Source organism: Balearica regulorum, chromosome 12 (genome assembly GCF_011004875.1).
Source record: "Balearica regulorum gibbericeps isolate bBalReg1 chromosome 12, bBalReg1.pri, whole genome shotgun sequence".
Taxonomy (NCBI): domain Eukaryota; kingdom Metazoa; phylum Chordata; class Aves; order Gruiformes; family Gruidae; genus Balearica; species Balearica regulorum.
In genome coordinates, this window is record NC_046195.1 from 23,737,273 (window position 1) to 23,752,616 (window position 15,344).

The 15,344-nt window shown below is 67.7% G+C and overlaps 3 protein-coding genes across 3 annotated transcripts; 2 read left to right on the forward strand and 1 right to left on the reverse strand.

The window, feature by feature from the left end:
- The first annotated feature begins 1,155 nt into the window (after positions 1 to 1,155).
- MFAP1 (microfibril associated protein 1) lies at positions 1,156 to 5,578 on the forward strand. Its single transcript, XM_075764480.1, has 9 exons — positions 1,156 to 1,340; positions 1,433 to 1,652; positions 1,984 to 2,113; positions 2,422 to 2,609; positions 3,294 to 3,402; positions 3,476 to 3,636; positions 3,869 to 4,028; positions 4,652 to 4,741; positions 4,867 to 5,578. Exons 1-9 carry the CDS (start codon positions 1,262 to 1,264, stop codon positions 5,047 to 5,049), a joined length of 1,320 nt encoding a protein of 439 aa, XP_075620595.1. The 5' UTR covers positions 1,156 to 1,261; the 3' UTR covers positions 5,050 to 5,578.
- A 520-nt stretch (positions 5,579 to 6,098) lies between these two features.
- On the reverse strand, positions 6,099 to 7,286 carry HYPK (huntingtin interacting protein K). Its single transcript, XM_075764637.1, has 4 exons — positions 7,049 to 7,286; positions 6,831 to 6,886; positions 6,512 to 6,563; positions 6,099 to 6,287 (listed from the first exon to the last, which is right to left on the reverse strand). Exons 1-4 carry the CDS (start codon positions 7,232 to 7,234, stop codon positions 6,192 to 6,194), a joined length of 390 nt encoding a protein of 129 aa, XP_075620752.1. The 5' UTR covers positions 7,235 to 7,286; the 3' UTR covers positions 6,099 to 6,191.
- Positions 7,287 to 9,561: 2,275 nt separating this feature from the next.
- SERINC4 (serine incorporator 4) lies at positions 9,562 to 14,057 on the forward strand. Its single transcript, XM_075764635.1, has 13 exons — positions 9,562 to 9,680; positions 9,830 to 9,913; positions 10,035 to 10,181; positions 10,600 to 10,778; positions 10,852 to 10,931; positions 11,028 to 11,121; positions 11,185 to 11,396; positions 11,681 to 11,776; positions 11,850 to 11,976; positions 12,276 to 12,348; positions 12,657 to 12,708; positions 12,808 to 12,964; positions 13,460 to 14,057. The coding sequence occupies exons 1-13, from the start codon at positions 9,621 to 9,623 to the stop codon at positions 13,674 to 13,676; spliced, it is 1,578 nt and encodes a 525-aa protein (XP_075620750.1). The 5' UTR covers positions 9,562 to 9,620; the 3' UTR covers positions 13,677 to 14,057.
- The last annotated feature ends 1,287 nt before the right edge of the window (positions 14,058 to 15,344 follow it).

Sequence of the window (15,344 nt, forward strand, 5' to 3'; positions counted from 1 at the left end):
GCCCTTCCCAACACAGATGCCATCACCGGTACCCCCGGGAAAGCCCAGGGGCTCCCCCAGCCCTGCACCGCAGCATGGCACAAGGGTTCTGCTGCACCAGAAGCAGCCCTGCCTCCCAGTGCCAGCCGTGCCGAGGTTCTGCGGTGACAGAGATGGGGACCCAGGTGGCAGCGCTGGGGCTTGGCGGGGCCGCTGTCAGCAGGCCGAACAGGAGAGCCGGGGCTCGGCTCCGGCTGGCAGAGGCAGCGGCCACGTCTGCCCAGCTCCTTCTCTGCCCAAGCAGCTACGCCAGCGGCTGGCACAGCACAACCCCCCCGGCGGCTCTGCCACCGGGCCCCGCCATGGACCGAGGGAGCAGAGGTTTTGCCAGGTGGTGCCAGGAGGAATTCGGCAGCCCCGCCAAACGCAGGACACGTCCCGCAGCCTGGCAAGGCCCCGCGGGAATTACAGCACTCGGTGCCAGGCAGCTGGGCTCAGCCTCCGTCGTTTGTCACCCCCACCCCGGACCCACGCGAAGGGGCAAGGCGTAGGGGTGGCAGCGGGGGACCGTCCCCTCCCTGCCCGCGGGTCAGCCGGGGGGCACTGCAGCCCTCGGGGGCTCGGCCCCCCCCCAGCGCCAGCACCTGGGGTAGACGCTTCCACACCCGAGGGTGCAGAACCGGCGGTGGCGGGGGCCCTAAACCCGGTGTCCCGGCTGCCAGGGCACCGGTCGGACGTGGCCGGAGGACCCCGGCGAGTGGCACCCCACAGGGTGGCCGGGGCTGCGGCCAGGCTCCTCCGGCCGGTCAGCGGGACCCCTGCCCCGGTGCTGCCCGGCCCTGCCCCGCCGGCCGGTCCCGAGCCAGCCGCCCAACCGCGGGGGGTGCGGGCAGAGCGCCGGGACCGGACGGGACGGGACGGGACGCTGTTCTCCGGCGCGGATGTCTCCCGTCCCGGGCCCGGCCGAGGCCGGCACCGACACCGCGCAGGACGAGCCCGGCTGAAGGCACACGGCTCGACTCGGCTCGGCTCGGCCCCGCTCGGCTCGGCCCGCACCAGACCCCGCCCCCGCCCGGAGCACCGGGCAGACCGCCCCTCGCAGCGCCGCGACCCTGACGTCGAGCGCCACGTCCGGTCGCTCGCCGCAGGCCGCTGTAGGTTCCGCTTCCGGCGGAAGTGGGGGCGCAGTTCCAGTTCCGGGTGAGCCTCTGCGAGGAGCCGTTCTCCGCGATCGCTGCTCGACCCCGGCCCGGCCCGTCCCGGCCCCGGCCCCGCCGCCACCATGTCGGTCCCCAGCGCCCTCATGAAGCAGCCGCCGATCCAGTCCACGGCGGGCGCCGTGCCCGTCCGCAACGAGAAGGGTGAGTGGGGGGACCGCGGCCGGGGCCGGCCCAGCCGTGGCGGCGGGGGGATGCGGGCCCGGGGCCCCTGGTGACGGCCCGGGCGCCCGCAGGCGAGCTCTCCATGGAGAAGGTGAAGGTGAAGCGGTACGTGTCGGGGAAGCGGCCCGACTACGCGCCCATGGAGTCCTCGGAGGAGGAGGACGAGGAGTTCCAGTTCATCAAGAAGGCGAAGGAGCAGGAGGTGGAGCCCGAGGAGCAGGAGGAGGAGCTCGCCAACGACCCCCGGCTCCGGCGCCTCCAGAACCGCATCGCTGAAGATGTGGAGGAGCGGTGAGTGCTGGGGTCAGCGTGGAGCTGCGCCTCCGCCCGCCCCGCTGCGCTTCCCTGCAGGTTTCCCTTGTAAGGGCTGGGGAGTCCAGACCCCGCTCTGCCGCGCTGTAGCAAGGAATTGCAGGAACACTGGGCAGCGCAGGAGAGCATCTGGCTCTTGTCGCATCTGTGCTGCACTGTGCCTCGGGCTCCGGCCCTGCCGCAAGCAGCCCTGCCACACTCGGCAGTTCCAGCGTTTACCATGGCCTCGTTAGGAACAATTCATGAATAGTCAACTTCTTGCAGCCTCTTTATGTTCAAAGTGCTGTCATTTAATTGGAGTCTGTTGCAGGCTGGCAAGACACCGTAAAATCGTGGAGCCTGAAGTGGTGGGAGAAAGCGATTCAGAGGTGGAGGGGGAAGCTTGGCGCCTGGAGCGGGAGGACACCAGTGAAGAGGAGGAGGAAGAGATCGATGATGAGGTGCGCTTGCAGAGCCAAATAACGGGCCTAGGGAAGCCCCTGAATGGCACAGGGTGGAACTGACCTTTGCATGGACACGTGGGCTGTCTGGTGGAGCTGGACAAGTGTCACAGGTGGCCGTGACTTAACTCGTGGGTTACTGTTCTCTTGTGCGGGATGGGACACCAGGAGAGGCCACCCTGCAACCAGAGGGACGGGTGTATCATCTCGCAACTGACACTCCAGACATCGCACGTTTTGGACAGAAGAGTGAGAGGGAAGCAGTAGTGGGACTGGTTGTCTGACTCCTCTGTGTTTGTCTCCGTTAGGAGATCGAGCGTCGGCGCGGGATGATGCGTCAGCGAGCACAGGAGAGGAAAACTGAGGAGATGGAGGTGATGGAGTTGGAAGACGAGGGTCGATCCGGAGAAGAGTCCGAGTCAGAGTCCGAGTATGAGGAGTACACGGACAGTGAGGATGAAATGGAGCCGCGTCTCAAACCTGTCTTCATCCGCAAGTGGGTGACGCGGTTGCACGGGTCAGCCCTGGGCGAGGACGCGAGAGTCAGGAGCTGGGGGCTGAGCAGCCGCCGCTGCTGTGGTCTCCTCTTCCTTGCCGTGGGGCGGTGGTTTGCCTCCCCAGGGGGGCAGCGACGGTTGCAGCCTGGCAGGGCACTGCTGGGGAGCGAGGGGCAACCCCTGCACCGACAGCCCCTTGTCAGCTGCTTTGGGTCGCTGTGGGATCGGGCTGTGGGTCAAAGTGGCAGCGGGGTCCAACCAGAGCCCTCGGGCAAGTGCCATACGGTGGCAAAGGCGATCCGTCAGCGGGCCCTGCCCAACAGCCAGGGGCTCGGCCTCCCGTCGCTTGTGTGCATGCCTGCACCTGTAGGGGAATGGCGTGGTAGCCCTGGCCTCTTCTGGCAGAGGGTGAGCGGTGACACCAGTGCAGTCAGAAGCGGGTAAGTGGCGACGCCATGGTGGGATGGGTGCAGTTCTGCCTGGAGCCAGCCCGTGCTGCCTCACCAGAGCACGTACGGTTGAGGGCAATGCCGGAAGGGGGAGGTCCCTGGGACATGGCCCATTCTTGTACAGCCCGAAGTCTGAAAGCAGCTGCGGTGCAGGAGGGGGAGAGGTCTGCGAGGAGACGAGCGGCTGCGCTGGCTCGCGGAAGGGCTGATGGCTGTTGTGGTCCCTGCCTGCAGGAAGGACCGGATCACAGTTCAGGAGCGAGAAGCAGAAGCCTTGAAGCAGAAGGAGCTGGAGCAGGAGGCAAAGAGGCTGGCGGAGGAGAGGCGCAAGTACACGCTCAAGGTGCCAAGGGTCAGGCTGGGGGTTGCGCGGGGGGATAGTCACTGCAGCACGCTTAGCTTGCTCCTTGCTGCAGATTGTAGAAGAGGAAGCGAAGAAGGAGCTGGAGGAGAACAAGCGCTCGCTGGCAGCACTGGATGCGCTTGATACAGATGATGAGAACGACGAGGAGGAGTATGAGGCCTGGAAAGTACGTGAGCTGAAGCGTATCAAACGGGACCGTGAAGAACGAGAAGCGTAAGTATCATCTGCGTAGACGCGAGGCTGAGAGCCCACAGGCCCCTGGGCAGTTGAGGCACCTCTTCCTCAGGCTTCCCTTTGGCAGCAAGCGCCCAAAGCCTTCCCTGCCTGCCTTCGGGGCGCCTTTGCTCCCCCCCAGTCAGTAAATGTAATCCCTTGGAGAGCAGCTGGTGACAGCAGCTGTCCTGGGACGGTGCTGAGGGGTCTCAGGGGTTTCTCTCCTGCCCAGCATGGAGAAGGAGAAGGCGGAGATCGAGCGCATGCGGAACCTGACAGAGGAGGAGCGCCGCGCTGAGCTTCGGGCCAACGGCAAGGTCATCACCAACAAGGCAGTGAAGGGCAAATACAAGTTCCTGCAGAAGTACTACCACCGCGGCGCCTTCTTCATGGTGAGTGGTGCTGTGAGGGCCTGGGCGCGGCTGGGCCTGTGCACCAGCAGGGCTGTGCGAGGCCACGGGCCGACTTCTCCCTGCGGGGAGCTGGGGGTGCCCTGGGACGAGAGCCGGCTCTTGGAGGCAGCATGGGGCTGCAGTGACTGAGGTGATCTGAACTCTGCCAGCTCTTCTGGCAGAGGGTGAGCTGCAACACCAACGCAGTCAGGAGTGGGTGAGCAGTGACGCCACGGTGGGATGGGCGCAGTTCTGCCTGGAGCTGACCTGTGCTGCCTCACCAGAGCACGTACGGTTGAGGGTTCCTGGTTGATACCGGGCCGAAGCAGCAGAGCCATCCCTGTGCTGCTGTTTGGGCTGATGGACCCTGTCAGAACCGAGCCGTGGGCTGCGGCCTGGGCTCTGGAGAAGTGGCCTGAGGGGACGCAAGGGTGGCTGCCAGGGCCAGGCCTGGGGGACAATGCTCGTGTCCCCCACCTTCAGCAGTAGGTTAACAGGACTGCGAGTACCGTGGCAGCCCCTGGCAGAGCGGCGATACGGGCTTCTGGCAGCTCTCCCCCACTGCCACCTGCTTCTGGTGCTTGGTGGAAACTTGGGGGCTGAGCAGGCGTGTCCTTCTGCAGGATGAGGACGAGGAGGTGTACAAGAGGGACTTCAGCGCCCCGACCCTCGAGGACCACTTCAACAAGACCATCCTGCCCAAAGTCATGCAGGTGGGTGTGCCAGCCAGAGGCGTCACGGTTCCTCAGCGGGGGCAGGAGCTCGCGCGCTGGGTGGGGGGAGCAGCGGGTCCCCGCGTCTTCCCTGGACACTGCTCACGAGCTCTTCTGCTCCCCAGGTCAAGAACTTCGGGCGCTCGGGGCGGACGAAGTACACACACTTGGTTGACCAGGACACCACCTCCTTTGACTCTGCCTGGGGCCAGGAGAGTGCGCAGAACACCAAGTTCTTTAAGCAGAAAGCGGCGGGCGTACGGGACGTCTTTGAGAGACCCTCAGCCAAGAAGCGAAAAACCACTTAAGGGAGCGGGCAGGAGGGCAAGGCGTGGCTGACGGCTGGGCAGGAGGGCACTTCTCTGCCTGCTGCCGGGAGCCCGGGCAGGAACAGAACGGACACAGCGCTGTGCCGGGACTCATGTGGTGACAAGCCCTTCCTCTGTGCCCCTGCACTGCGCCCTGCCGATGCGGTGTCTGCTCCCTGTGCCGCGGAGACCCGGCGGGCTCCCTGCCCAGGTGCTGTGGAGGATGACTGCCTGTCCATGCTAGCCAGGCCCACGGCCACACCGCCGTCCCACCAGCAGCTGCCCCTGGAGCCCTGGCAGCGCGCGGCAGGGCCGCGCGGGAGCGCAGCAACACCCCCGGCTCCAGCGCACCCACTTTTGGAGGAGTTAATGGACTTTTATACCCGTCTGGTCCACGGCATCTCCGTCGCTTGTGCTTTCCCCACTGTCAGGATGGGGATGCCGTCTCCTCACCCTGTTTCTGCAGGGCTTGGCTTTTCTACCCGTGTGGCGGGGGGATCATTTTGATTAAAGTGGTTGTTTTCTTACACATTCTGGCTGTGCTCTCTGTGGAACGTGGCCGTCGCGTTCTGCACCTTCCTGGGAGCCAGGACCGGCTGGTGCAGCCCGGGAGGTGCTGGCCCAGGCAGGGTGCGTGAGGGTGGCTGTCAGCTCGCACTACTCGGGGTAGGGGGGTGCGGGCAGCCGCAAGTTCGGGCTGGTCACCCTGCCCTGGGGCTGCCTCGCCCAGGCAGCTGAACTCGCCAAGATGGGAAGGGCCAGTGCAGGTGCCCCTTAGACGTCGGGTCTGTACTGGGTCCTGCCAGTACATGAGCAGGGACAAGGGTGGGACAGGAGCTGCCACCCCAGGGAGAGCCGCTGCCCTCTGGAATGACGGGGGGGTTAAAAGCTCGGCGCTCAGGCAGGTCGCCTTGTCCCACTCCGGCTGCGGGCGTGCCCGGCGCTGCCAGCATGATGCCGCACATCTTCCCAGAGGCCAGGCCCTGGTTGTCAGCACCGCTGGGAAGGGGCAGGCGCCCAGCGCCACGCAGACCACAGCGACAGCCCACTCCTACCAGTGCCTTTATTGGGTACGGTAACACACCCCGTCTCCAACCAACCCTGCGTCCAGCGAGGGAGCACTCGTCCGGCAGGCCCGGCGCTCAGTTGGTGAGGGTGATGAGCGCCTCCACCACGTTCCCCATGTGCTCCCGCAGGCTGCGCTCCGCGGCTGCCCGCGAGATCTCCATCTCGGTCATCTGCAGGGAAACAGCCGCAGCCCCATACAGCGGCCGCAGGACGGGGTCACGGGCGGGCTGGGGGGTCGGCAGCGGGGGCCGCCCAGCCGCGCACCTGCCCGGCTCCAGCACCGCAGGCAGGTGTGCACCGGCCTCATCTTTTGGCATGGTTTCAGCAGCCAGGCGCTGGCTGCACCAAGCTTTGGGACACGCCATGGCCTGCCCGGCATCCCGCCCCTACTCACAATCAGCTCCAGGTCCTCCTTCCTGATGGTCACTTTCGCCAGTTCCTTCTCCCTACGGCAAGCGACAGACAAACCTCCGGTGACCGACGGCCCCCCCGGCTCGTTGGGCTGTACCGCGGGGCGGCAGCGACCCCTCGCAGCAGCGCGGGGTGTGCTCCGGGAGGAGGCCGGGCGCCCGCCCCGGCTCCCGGGGAAGGGCTGGGAATGAGGCAGGGAAGCCGTGAGCCCGGGCCGTGTTCCGGGGGGGCGGGACGGTGCGGGACGGGCACGGACCGGGCCCGGCCGCTCCCCAGGGCCCCGAGCGAGCGCGGGCCGTTACCTCTCCTGCTTCGCTTTCTGCTCCCGGGACCTCCGGTCTCCGATCACCGACATGGCCTGCCAGGACGAGCGCGGTCACCGGGCGGGTCAGCGCCGCGCCCCGGCGGGACGGGCACCGGGAAGGGCACCGTGCTGGCCGTGCAGGCGCGGTGCTCGGGGCCCGGCTCGCCCCCCGCCCCGGCCCCGGCCCCGGTCCCGGCCCCGTCCCGCCCGCCGCACCGTCTCCAGGTTGGAGCTCTGAATCTCCTTCTCCTCCGCGTAGTCCGTGACACGCTCCAGGTCCGCCGCGCCGCTGTCGTGTTTCCGCGGCTTCTCGGCCGCGCGTCCGCTCGCCCCATCGCCGCCGCCGCCGGAGCCGTTGGGCTCCGTCTCCAGCTCCAGCTCCACGTCTCCCTCCGCCGCCATCCCGCCGCCGCGCGCCGCTTCCGGTCACGTGCCGCCGCCGGAACCAGCGAGGGGCGCGCGCCGGCCGACCAGAGCGGCGGTCACGGCCCGGCCCGGCCCCCGTGGGGAGCCCGAGCCCGGCGGCTCCTCCGCGCCCGCTCTCCAGGCAGCGGCCCCGTCCCGCCGCCGGCGGGCGCTGCGGAGCCGGGCAGGCCGAGCGGGTGGGGAGGGTCCTCCGCGGGCGCTGCCCCGGGGGTGGGGGGAGGGCTCGGTACCGGCGGCTCCCGGGCGCTGCGGCTGCCGAGGCGCGGTCCCGCGGCGATGCCCGCCCCCGGGCTGCCCGCCGGCCGGGCGGGCGCTAAGCCGGGTAAGAGGGTTAGGGGGTCCCGATTTGGCTCCCGCCGCCATCACACGCGATGGAAGGACGGGATTGGCCCCGCGCCGCCGCAGCGCTGCCTGGGAGCCGGGGATGGCCGGGCCGGGGCCGTGCCCTGGCTCTGCCCTGGCGCCGGGCCGGCCGAGGCCGTACGTGCAGCGGGGATGGCGTCTGGCTGCGGCGGGGCTCAGGCCGGGGAGAGCGGGGTCCGCCACCGCCGCTTCCCCTCGCCCCGCACCCGGCGTCTCCCACCCCTCCCTGACGGGGACACCCCGCACTGTGCGGGGCAGCTGGTGGCTCGGGGTGCTGCGGGGCAGGGAGCCCTTCCCGCCAGACCCCAACCGCTCTGAGCAGCTGCCTCGGCTCCCGGGGCAGCAAAGGCATTGGCACCTGAAGGCAAAAGCACGGGCAGGCCCAGGATGTGTTCCTGCCAGGGGCGGTTTGCTCAGGTGGGCGCTCACATGGGCCCCTGGGTCCCTGCCGTGCACGGCCACGCAGGGCTGCCGGTGCCAGGAGCGCTCCTCCCTGCACGGCCGCACAGCTGCCAGGGCCGCCTCGGCAGCCAGCCAGCCTGGTGTCATCCGGATGCTGCCATGGGCCTGTGGCGCTGGGGGGCCAAACTGTGGTGGCGGCTCCATGGCCGCTCAGCAGGGCCGGGTGCCCAGGCCTGAGCAGTGGGGAGATGTGGGGCCTGCAGACCCCGGGGAAGTGCTGCAGGCACAGCGCTCCCCAGCCCTGCCCTGATCCACAGTGTCCCCGTGGGGCTGCAGCCACCCCTTCTCCCCCTTGGGCAGAGCAGCCACCCCAGCTCTGGCCTCAGCCCCCGCATTGCTTTGCCCTCGCAGTGTGCTGAGCGCAGGGGATCTTTGCAACAGCCTGGCGCTGCTGACCAGGATGGCGCGACGCTCTGCTCCAGCCCCTCTCCGATGAACCCAGACGACAGTGCTGGGCTGTGCCTGTGGCGCCGGCCCCACGGCAGCTCCCACCCTGTCCCCACGGTGCCTGGGGCTGCATCTGGCCATGTCACGCTGGCCTGGCAAACCTACCAGGGAGTCAAACAGAAACCTGCCCCAAGAGCGGCCTCCTGTACCGGACTTGGACCTCTGTCTGTCGGTCCTGTGCCAGCTCCTCTCTCTCCTGCACCCACTGCACCCACCTCTGTGACAGCCTTTTGGACCCTTTCCCTCCTGGCCTCCCGCTGCTCCTAGCGCAGGGACATGTGGGTGGGGACGAACCAGCCCGCGATGTCCCGTGGGATCCCAGAGGCTGTGCTGGGCTGACCCCAGCCAGCAGCTGAGCACCCACACAGCCATTCGCTACTCTCCCTGCAGCAGGACAGGGAAAGAATAGGAAGAGGAAAAGCAGAAAAACTTGTGAGTTGAGGTAAAAACACTTTAACCTGTGAAGAGGAAAAATAAACCAAACCCCAGCGCTGTAAAGGCAGTTGCTCATCACTTCCCACCAGCAGTTGGATGCCCAGCCAGTCTCCAAGCAGCAGCTACGCTGGGAGCCAAAACCCTTCCTCTTCCTCCGCTTCCAGTCTCCCTGCCAGGATGACGCTGTGTCAGGGACCGTCCCTTTGGCCGCTGGGGTCGGCTGTCCCAGCTCTGTCCCCTCCTGGGTCCCTGCCCACCCCGGCCTCCTCGCTGAGGGGGAGAGTGGGAGGCAGGGAGAGCCTTGATGCTGGGCGAGCCGGGCGCAGCGGCAGCCCCACCACCAGCACAAAGCCAGAACAGCTCCCGAGGAGCTGAAGGAGGGTGACACCAGCGCCAGCACAGGGTCTCTGGGGCAGCAGTCGTCCTCCCCCCCCGCCCCCGCCATCCCTCCAGCTTGTCCCCAGCTCCTGCCCACGCTGGGGAGATCCCACTCCCCAGCTGGATGTGCTGTTGCTGTTGTGCCCACACACCACCCTCAGTACCTCTGTGCCCGCAGGTGCCTTTGCATCCCTCCAGCCCTGTGGGACCCTCACACCACGGCACCGTGCCGGGACCAGCCGTCACCACACAGGTGACAGCACCCCACGGACCCCACATGCCCCCCCCATACCAGTCCATGATGCCCAAGCCAGCTGCCAGGGCCTCATCCTGCCCGGTGAGGGGCCAGGGTCCCAGGTAGGGGTCACCATGGCATGGGTCACCCTGGCCAGGCTCCCCATGGAGCACCCCGATGGTGGCTGCCGGGCGGTGGCAGCGAGCAGATGGTGGGGCGGGCCGAGCCGACAATCCCCCTAATCCCATCAGGGCAGCAGGGGCCAAGCGGAGCCGAGCCGGGCCATGGCGGGCACACGGGCGCACAGCCGCCTCCTGCACTCGCTGCTCTGCCAGGTGAGACTAAAAGGGGCCTGTCGAGGCTGGGGGGGGGGGGTTGGACTGGGGTGGGGGTGTCAGGCCAGGCTCAGGAGCAGTTCTGGCCTGGTGGGGTCCCCGCTGACCATGCTCCCCCCAGCTGTGCTGCAGTTGTGGCTGCACCTCCTGCCGCGGGCTCCGCGTGTCCACATGCACCCGGATCCTCTATACGCTCCTGCATGTCCTGGCCTCTGCCGTGTGCTGCCTCATGCTGTCCCGCACTGTGGCCCAGGCCGTCAGGGAGAAGGTGACAGCAGGAGCTGGGATGCCCGGGGTGCTGGGGTCCCGGGGGTGCTGGGGGTGCTGGAGGTCGCAGGGGCACTGGAGGTCCCAGGGGTGCCAGACATCTCAGGGGCACTTAGGGGTCCCAGGAGCACTGGGGGTGCCAGAATTGCCAGGGGACCCAGGAGTACTGGGATGCTGGGGATACTGGGAGTAACAGGGCTGCTGGGAGTGCCAAGGTTGCTGGAGGCACCAAGGGTGCCAGGGGTACTGAAGATCCAGGGCTTGCCCAGCCAGAGGTGCTGGGGCTTCCAGGCGTACTGGGGATGGAGAAGGTATTGGGAATGCTAGCGGTGCCAGGAGTCCAGGGTGCTGGGTGCTGTGGGTGCCAAGGGGTGCTAGGCACACCAGCAGCCCCATCCCATCGCTCGCTGTGCCTGCAGGTGCCCTTCTCGGCGGTGCTGTGCGAACACCTGCCCGGGGGCACGGACTGTGAGCGGCTGGTGGGCTCCTCAGCTGTGTACCGGGTCTGCTTCGGCACTGCCTGCTTCCACCTGGTGCAGGCTGCTCTGCTCCTCAACGTGCGCTCCAGCACCGACTGTCGTGCTCAGCTCCACAACGGGTACGGGGATGGGGTGTGGGGCTGGGTCGGGCTGCCAGGGGGCCCTGTCTTCCAGATGCTCGCTGCCCCGTAGGTTCTGGCTCCTGAAACTGCTGGTGCTGGTGGGGCTCTGTGCCGCCAGTTTCTTCATCCCCGAGGACCACTTCATCCAAGGTGCGTCCCTCAATCCAGCCGGGCTGGCACCCCCGGGCCTGGCCCATGGCCCCCACGTGCCCCCTGTGCCAGCCTCACGCTGCCCTCTCCCCCCAGCCTGGCACTACACGGGCGTCTGCGGGGGCTTCGCCTTCATCCTCATCCAGCTGGTGCTGATCACCGCCTTTGCGCACACCTGGAACAAGAACTGGTGAGTGCTGGGGTGCCGGGTGGGCGCCTGTGTGCTGCCGGCTCTCACCCGCTCTCCCGGCAGGCTGACGGGCGCAGCGCAGGACAAGCGCTGGTACCTGGCCGTGCTGCTGGCCACAGCCACCTTCTACACCCTCGCCTCCGCCGCCTTCTCCTTCCTGTACAAGTTCTACACCCACCCGACTGCCTGCCACCTCAACAAGGCGCTGCTCACCATCAACGGCAGCCTCTGCGGCATCATGTCCTTCATCTCCATCACGCCCTGTGTGCGGCTCAGTGAGTACCACACGGCACAGCATGGCATGGGCCACCACGTGTCAGGGCTGCCTGCGTCCTGGGGCTGGGGTGAGGCAGCTGTGGGCTCCCAGCTCAGGGCAAGCACTTGGGCACCTGGGGAGGACCCAGCTGTCCAGGACTCCCGCTGGCCCCGTCCTGTGCCTCGGCACAGGGCATTGGGCAGGGAGCGGCAGGAGGGGGCTGCCCGTGGCCCACGTGGAGCCCATCCGCCAGCTCGTGGCGCTCCGGGGGCTCCGGTGATGCCTCTGACCCCACCCTTGCAGAGCAGCCGCGGTCAGGGCTGCTGCAGTCCTCAATCATCAGCTGCTACGTGATGTACCTCACCTTCTCTGCACTGTCCAGCCGTCCCCCAGAGAGAGGTGGGTGCTCCTGCCTGCTGCCGGCAGCCCGCCTGCCGGGGTGCATGCCTGTCTCACCTCCGCCTCCCCGCAGTGCTCTACAAGGGGCAGAACCTCACCGTCTGCTTCCCGGGTGTCCGGCAGGACGAGCTGCAGACTGAGGACACCACTGTTGCCGTCCTGGGGGCTGCCATCATGTACGCCTGCGTGCTCTTCGCATGGTGCGTGTGCCTGCGGCGCGGGGCGGGCAGGGTGCCCGCAGCACTGTGCCATTCGGGGCACGGCCAGTCCAACAGGCACCACACGGGGACCACGAACCCAGCCTGTGGCACGGCCAGTGGGTCCCGAGGGATGGCAGGGCCAGAGCAGGCATCTGCGGATGGGCAGGGGCAGCGCAGTCACCCCAGGCACAGCACGGCAGGTCTCCTGTGGCCATGTCAGACCCATGAGGCGGGCTGGGGGCCTGGCACAGGGTGGTGGGTTGCCTGTGTTATGCTTTCTGCCTCTCTCCTGGGAACAGTAATGAAGCTTCCTACCTCGCCGAGGTCTTCGGGCCCCTCTGGATGGTCAAAGTCTACAGCTTCGAGTTTAAAGTGAGTACAGATGCTGTCCCCAACAGCTGCGCCCTGTGTCCTCCTCCCACAAGCACCCCAGACCCGCTGCCCCAAGCCCTCCTGAGTCCTCATCCCAGCCCTGTGCCTGGGGCAAAGGCAGGTTGGTCCAGCCAAGCACAGAGGGCTTCCCATGGCGCACCCCTGCCTGCGCCAGCTCCTCAGAGCCAGGCAGCCCCCCGTGCCAGGCAGGGCCGGATCCTGCAGCAGGGCTCAGCCCAGCAGCAATGGCCGTGGGGCTGGGCTGCCCTGCCCCAGCAGCAGTTACCAGTGTGCTGCTCTCTCCGCAGAAACCCTCCTGTTGCTTCTGCTGCCCCGAGAAGATGGAGGAGGAGCTCAGAGGTGGGTGCAGTAACACACAGCCTTGGGAACCTGTGTCCCAGCCCGGGGATGCCAGCGAGGAGGGGGTGCAGGAGCTGCTGTGCCCCTGTGCTCTCCCAGGCACCGAGCAGACGTGTGAGCAAGCAGAGGAGACCGCCGGGGTACGGTGCATCGTTCAGGATGAGCGAGACCGGGTGGTCTACAGCTACTCAGCCTTCCACTTCGTCTTCTTCCTCGCCTCACTCTACGTCATGATGACCCTCACCAACTGGTTCAGGTAGGGTCCCATGCTGCTGCCCAGCCCTCCTTGCTCTCACTCCCTTTCCCTCTTCCTAGTGCAGCTGCCCAGCTGGGACTACAGCCCTGCCAGCATTGTCACCCCCCCCCCCCCCCCAGTGTTGTCACCCCCCCAGCATCATCACCCTGCCAGCTCCAGCTCGCTCCCCACACAGGCTCGGGCTGCAGCATTGCACTCCTCACTGCCCTCTGCTTCCAGCTGTGCCGGCATCACCAAGCTGGCGCCTGCTGGGGAAGCACACGGCTCTACACCTGCAGATCCGCACCGCTTCAACCAAAAACCCCTGCCAATGGCAGCCATGCGCTGCAGTGAGATGGGCTGGAGTCAGCAGGGCTGGGGGGCTCCATGGCAGCTGGGACGTGCCCAGGGACACGTGGCTGCTAGGATATGGGGGTGACCTGGAGGCTGTAGCTGGTGCTGCGATCCCCCGTGTTGGCATCCCTCGGGCACCCAATGCCTGCCCTCTCCCACCAGCTATGAGAATGCAGTGCTGGAGACCACCTTCACACACGGCAGCTGGTCGACCTTCTGGGTGAAGGTGTCCTCATGCTGGGCCTGTGTCCTGCTCTACCTGTGGCTGCTGCTGAGCCCCCTCTGCCTCCGCGGCTCCCCCCAGCACCGGCGCAGCAGCCCGGTCCTGCGTGTCCTGCGGCGACGACGCGCCCCACAGCGCATCAGCGTCTCCACGTAGTCCCTGCTGGGACGGACTGAGCCCGGCCACGTGTACGGCAGCAGCCGGGGCTGGCCCCTGCCATGCCCTGTGCCTGTGCCCTGCTCCCACTGGACTCCCCTGACCCCCTGCCCCAGGAGACGGTGGCATCCAAGAGCCTGGGGGGGGGGGGCTGAGGAGGTGGGTGCTCCCGGGGACACCGGCCCTGCATTGAGCTGGGGTCACCCAAGGGGCTGTCCAGAGTGAGCTCGGGTGGTGGGCGATCGGCCCCGGCTGCTGCCAGGCTCCCCCCAAGCAGGGAGGCGGCTCCTGCCAGGTACGGGTTGCCCTGGCCTGGGGCCTGCCGAGGGAGCGGGGCTCTGCCCCGGCCACCTCTGCGTCTCAGCTCACGCACCGGCGGTGTGCTCATTGTAAATAGCTCCTTGAATACATTTTTACATAAAACTTTGAGCTGAGCCTGTGCCATCTGTCCCCGCACAGGCAGCAGCTGTGGGACCAGGCACAGAGGTGCCTGCAGCACCGGCTTGTCCCTGCAGCAGTCGTGGCCAAGGGCCTTTGGGGCGGCTCTGCTGGAGAGGGGGAACAAGTGTGGGGGGGTGGCAGAGCAGGGAGCACTGGCCTGGCATCTGGGGCTCCAGGAGGGCATTCAGCCCATGGCCAGCGCCCCCAGCACACTCCCAGCTGAGCCCCTGGAGGAGCCAGCCCCCACAGGACAGAGGGATGGCTCCAGCACAATGTGGTTCTGGGTGTAGCAGCCCAAAAGGTGCCCATGAGCAGTCGGGGCACTGAGCCCCAGATGAGCACCTGCCCAGGCAGCAGGGACTGTCCTGAGCTGCTTGGCCAAGGACCTGCCCCAGGACGCCAGGGACAACGTCAGGCTGTGGGGTCCTGTGGGCACCATGCCCAGCCCCGTCCAGCTGCTCCCATCCCATCCTGTCCCTCCACAGCAGCTGCCCTTCTCCTTGGGGACTGTGGTCACAGCACCCCCAAACCTCCCCCCATCCTCTCTGCTCTCAGTGGCTGAGAAAAGCCCCAGGGAGGACGGATGGACAGATGGATGGAGCCCCCGGCACCCCCCAGCACTCAGTGCCTCAGCGGGCCTGGTGGGAGGGGAGACTGGGGGGAGCTGGAGGCACTGGGTGTGGGTACCAGTGCGGGTACCAGAGTGAGCCGGGGTTTTGGGGGAGGCCCAGCCCGGCTGCCCAGGAGGGCGCAGCACCGGTGCTGCTGCAGGATCACAGACTGGCCCCGGGCCCCCGCCCCACCCGCAGAGCAAACACAGCGGGGCGGCTCCATGGGGCCCAACAGCACCACGGGGCTGCCGCACCGACTGCACCCAACTGGCCCCACGCAGCGGCGGTGGCAGCTCGTGCTGGACAGGCACCTGTGGCTGGGACCCTGCGCCCACTGGCCCGCTGCAGCCAGCAGGATACGGCCCTGCAGGAGGTGAGGACGACACTGTGGGGCGAGTGGCACTGGGGTCTGTCCCGCTCCTGGTCCCAGTGCAGCAGTGCAGCCACTGTGGGGTCCCCGCCCGGAGTGGTGGCAGCTGCACTGGGAGCAGCAGGGTGGGGGTCTGCGGTGCCCGATGCCAGGTTCAGGGCTGCCCTGGGGGCCACAGCTTGCACCTCTCCCTCCCCAGGTGATGGAGGGACCCACACAGGGCTCAGGGACGGACATTGGGCGGCT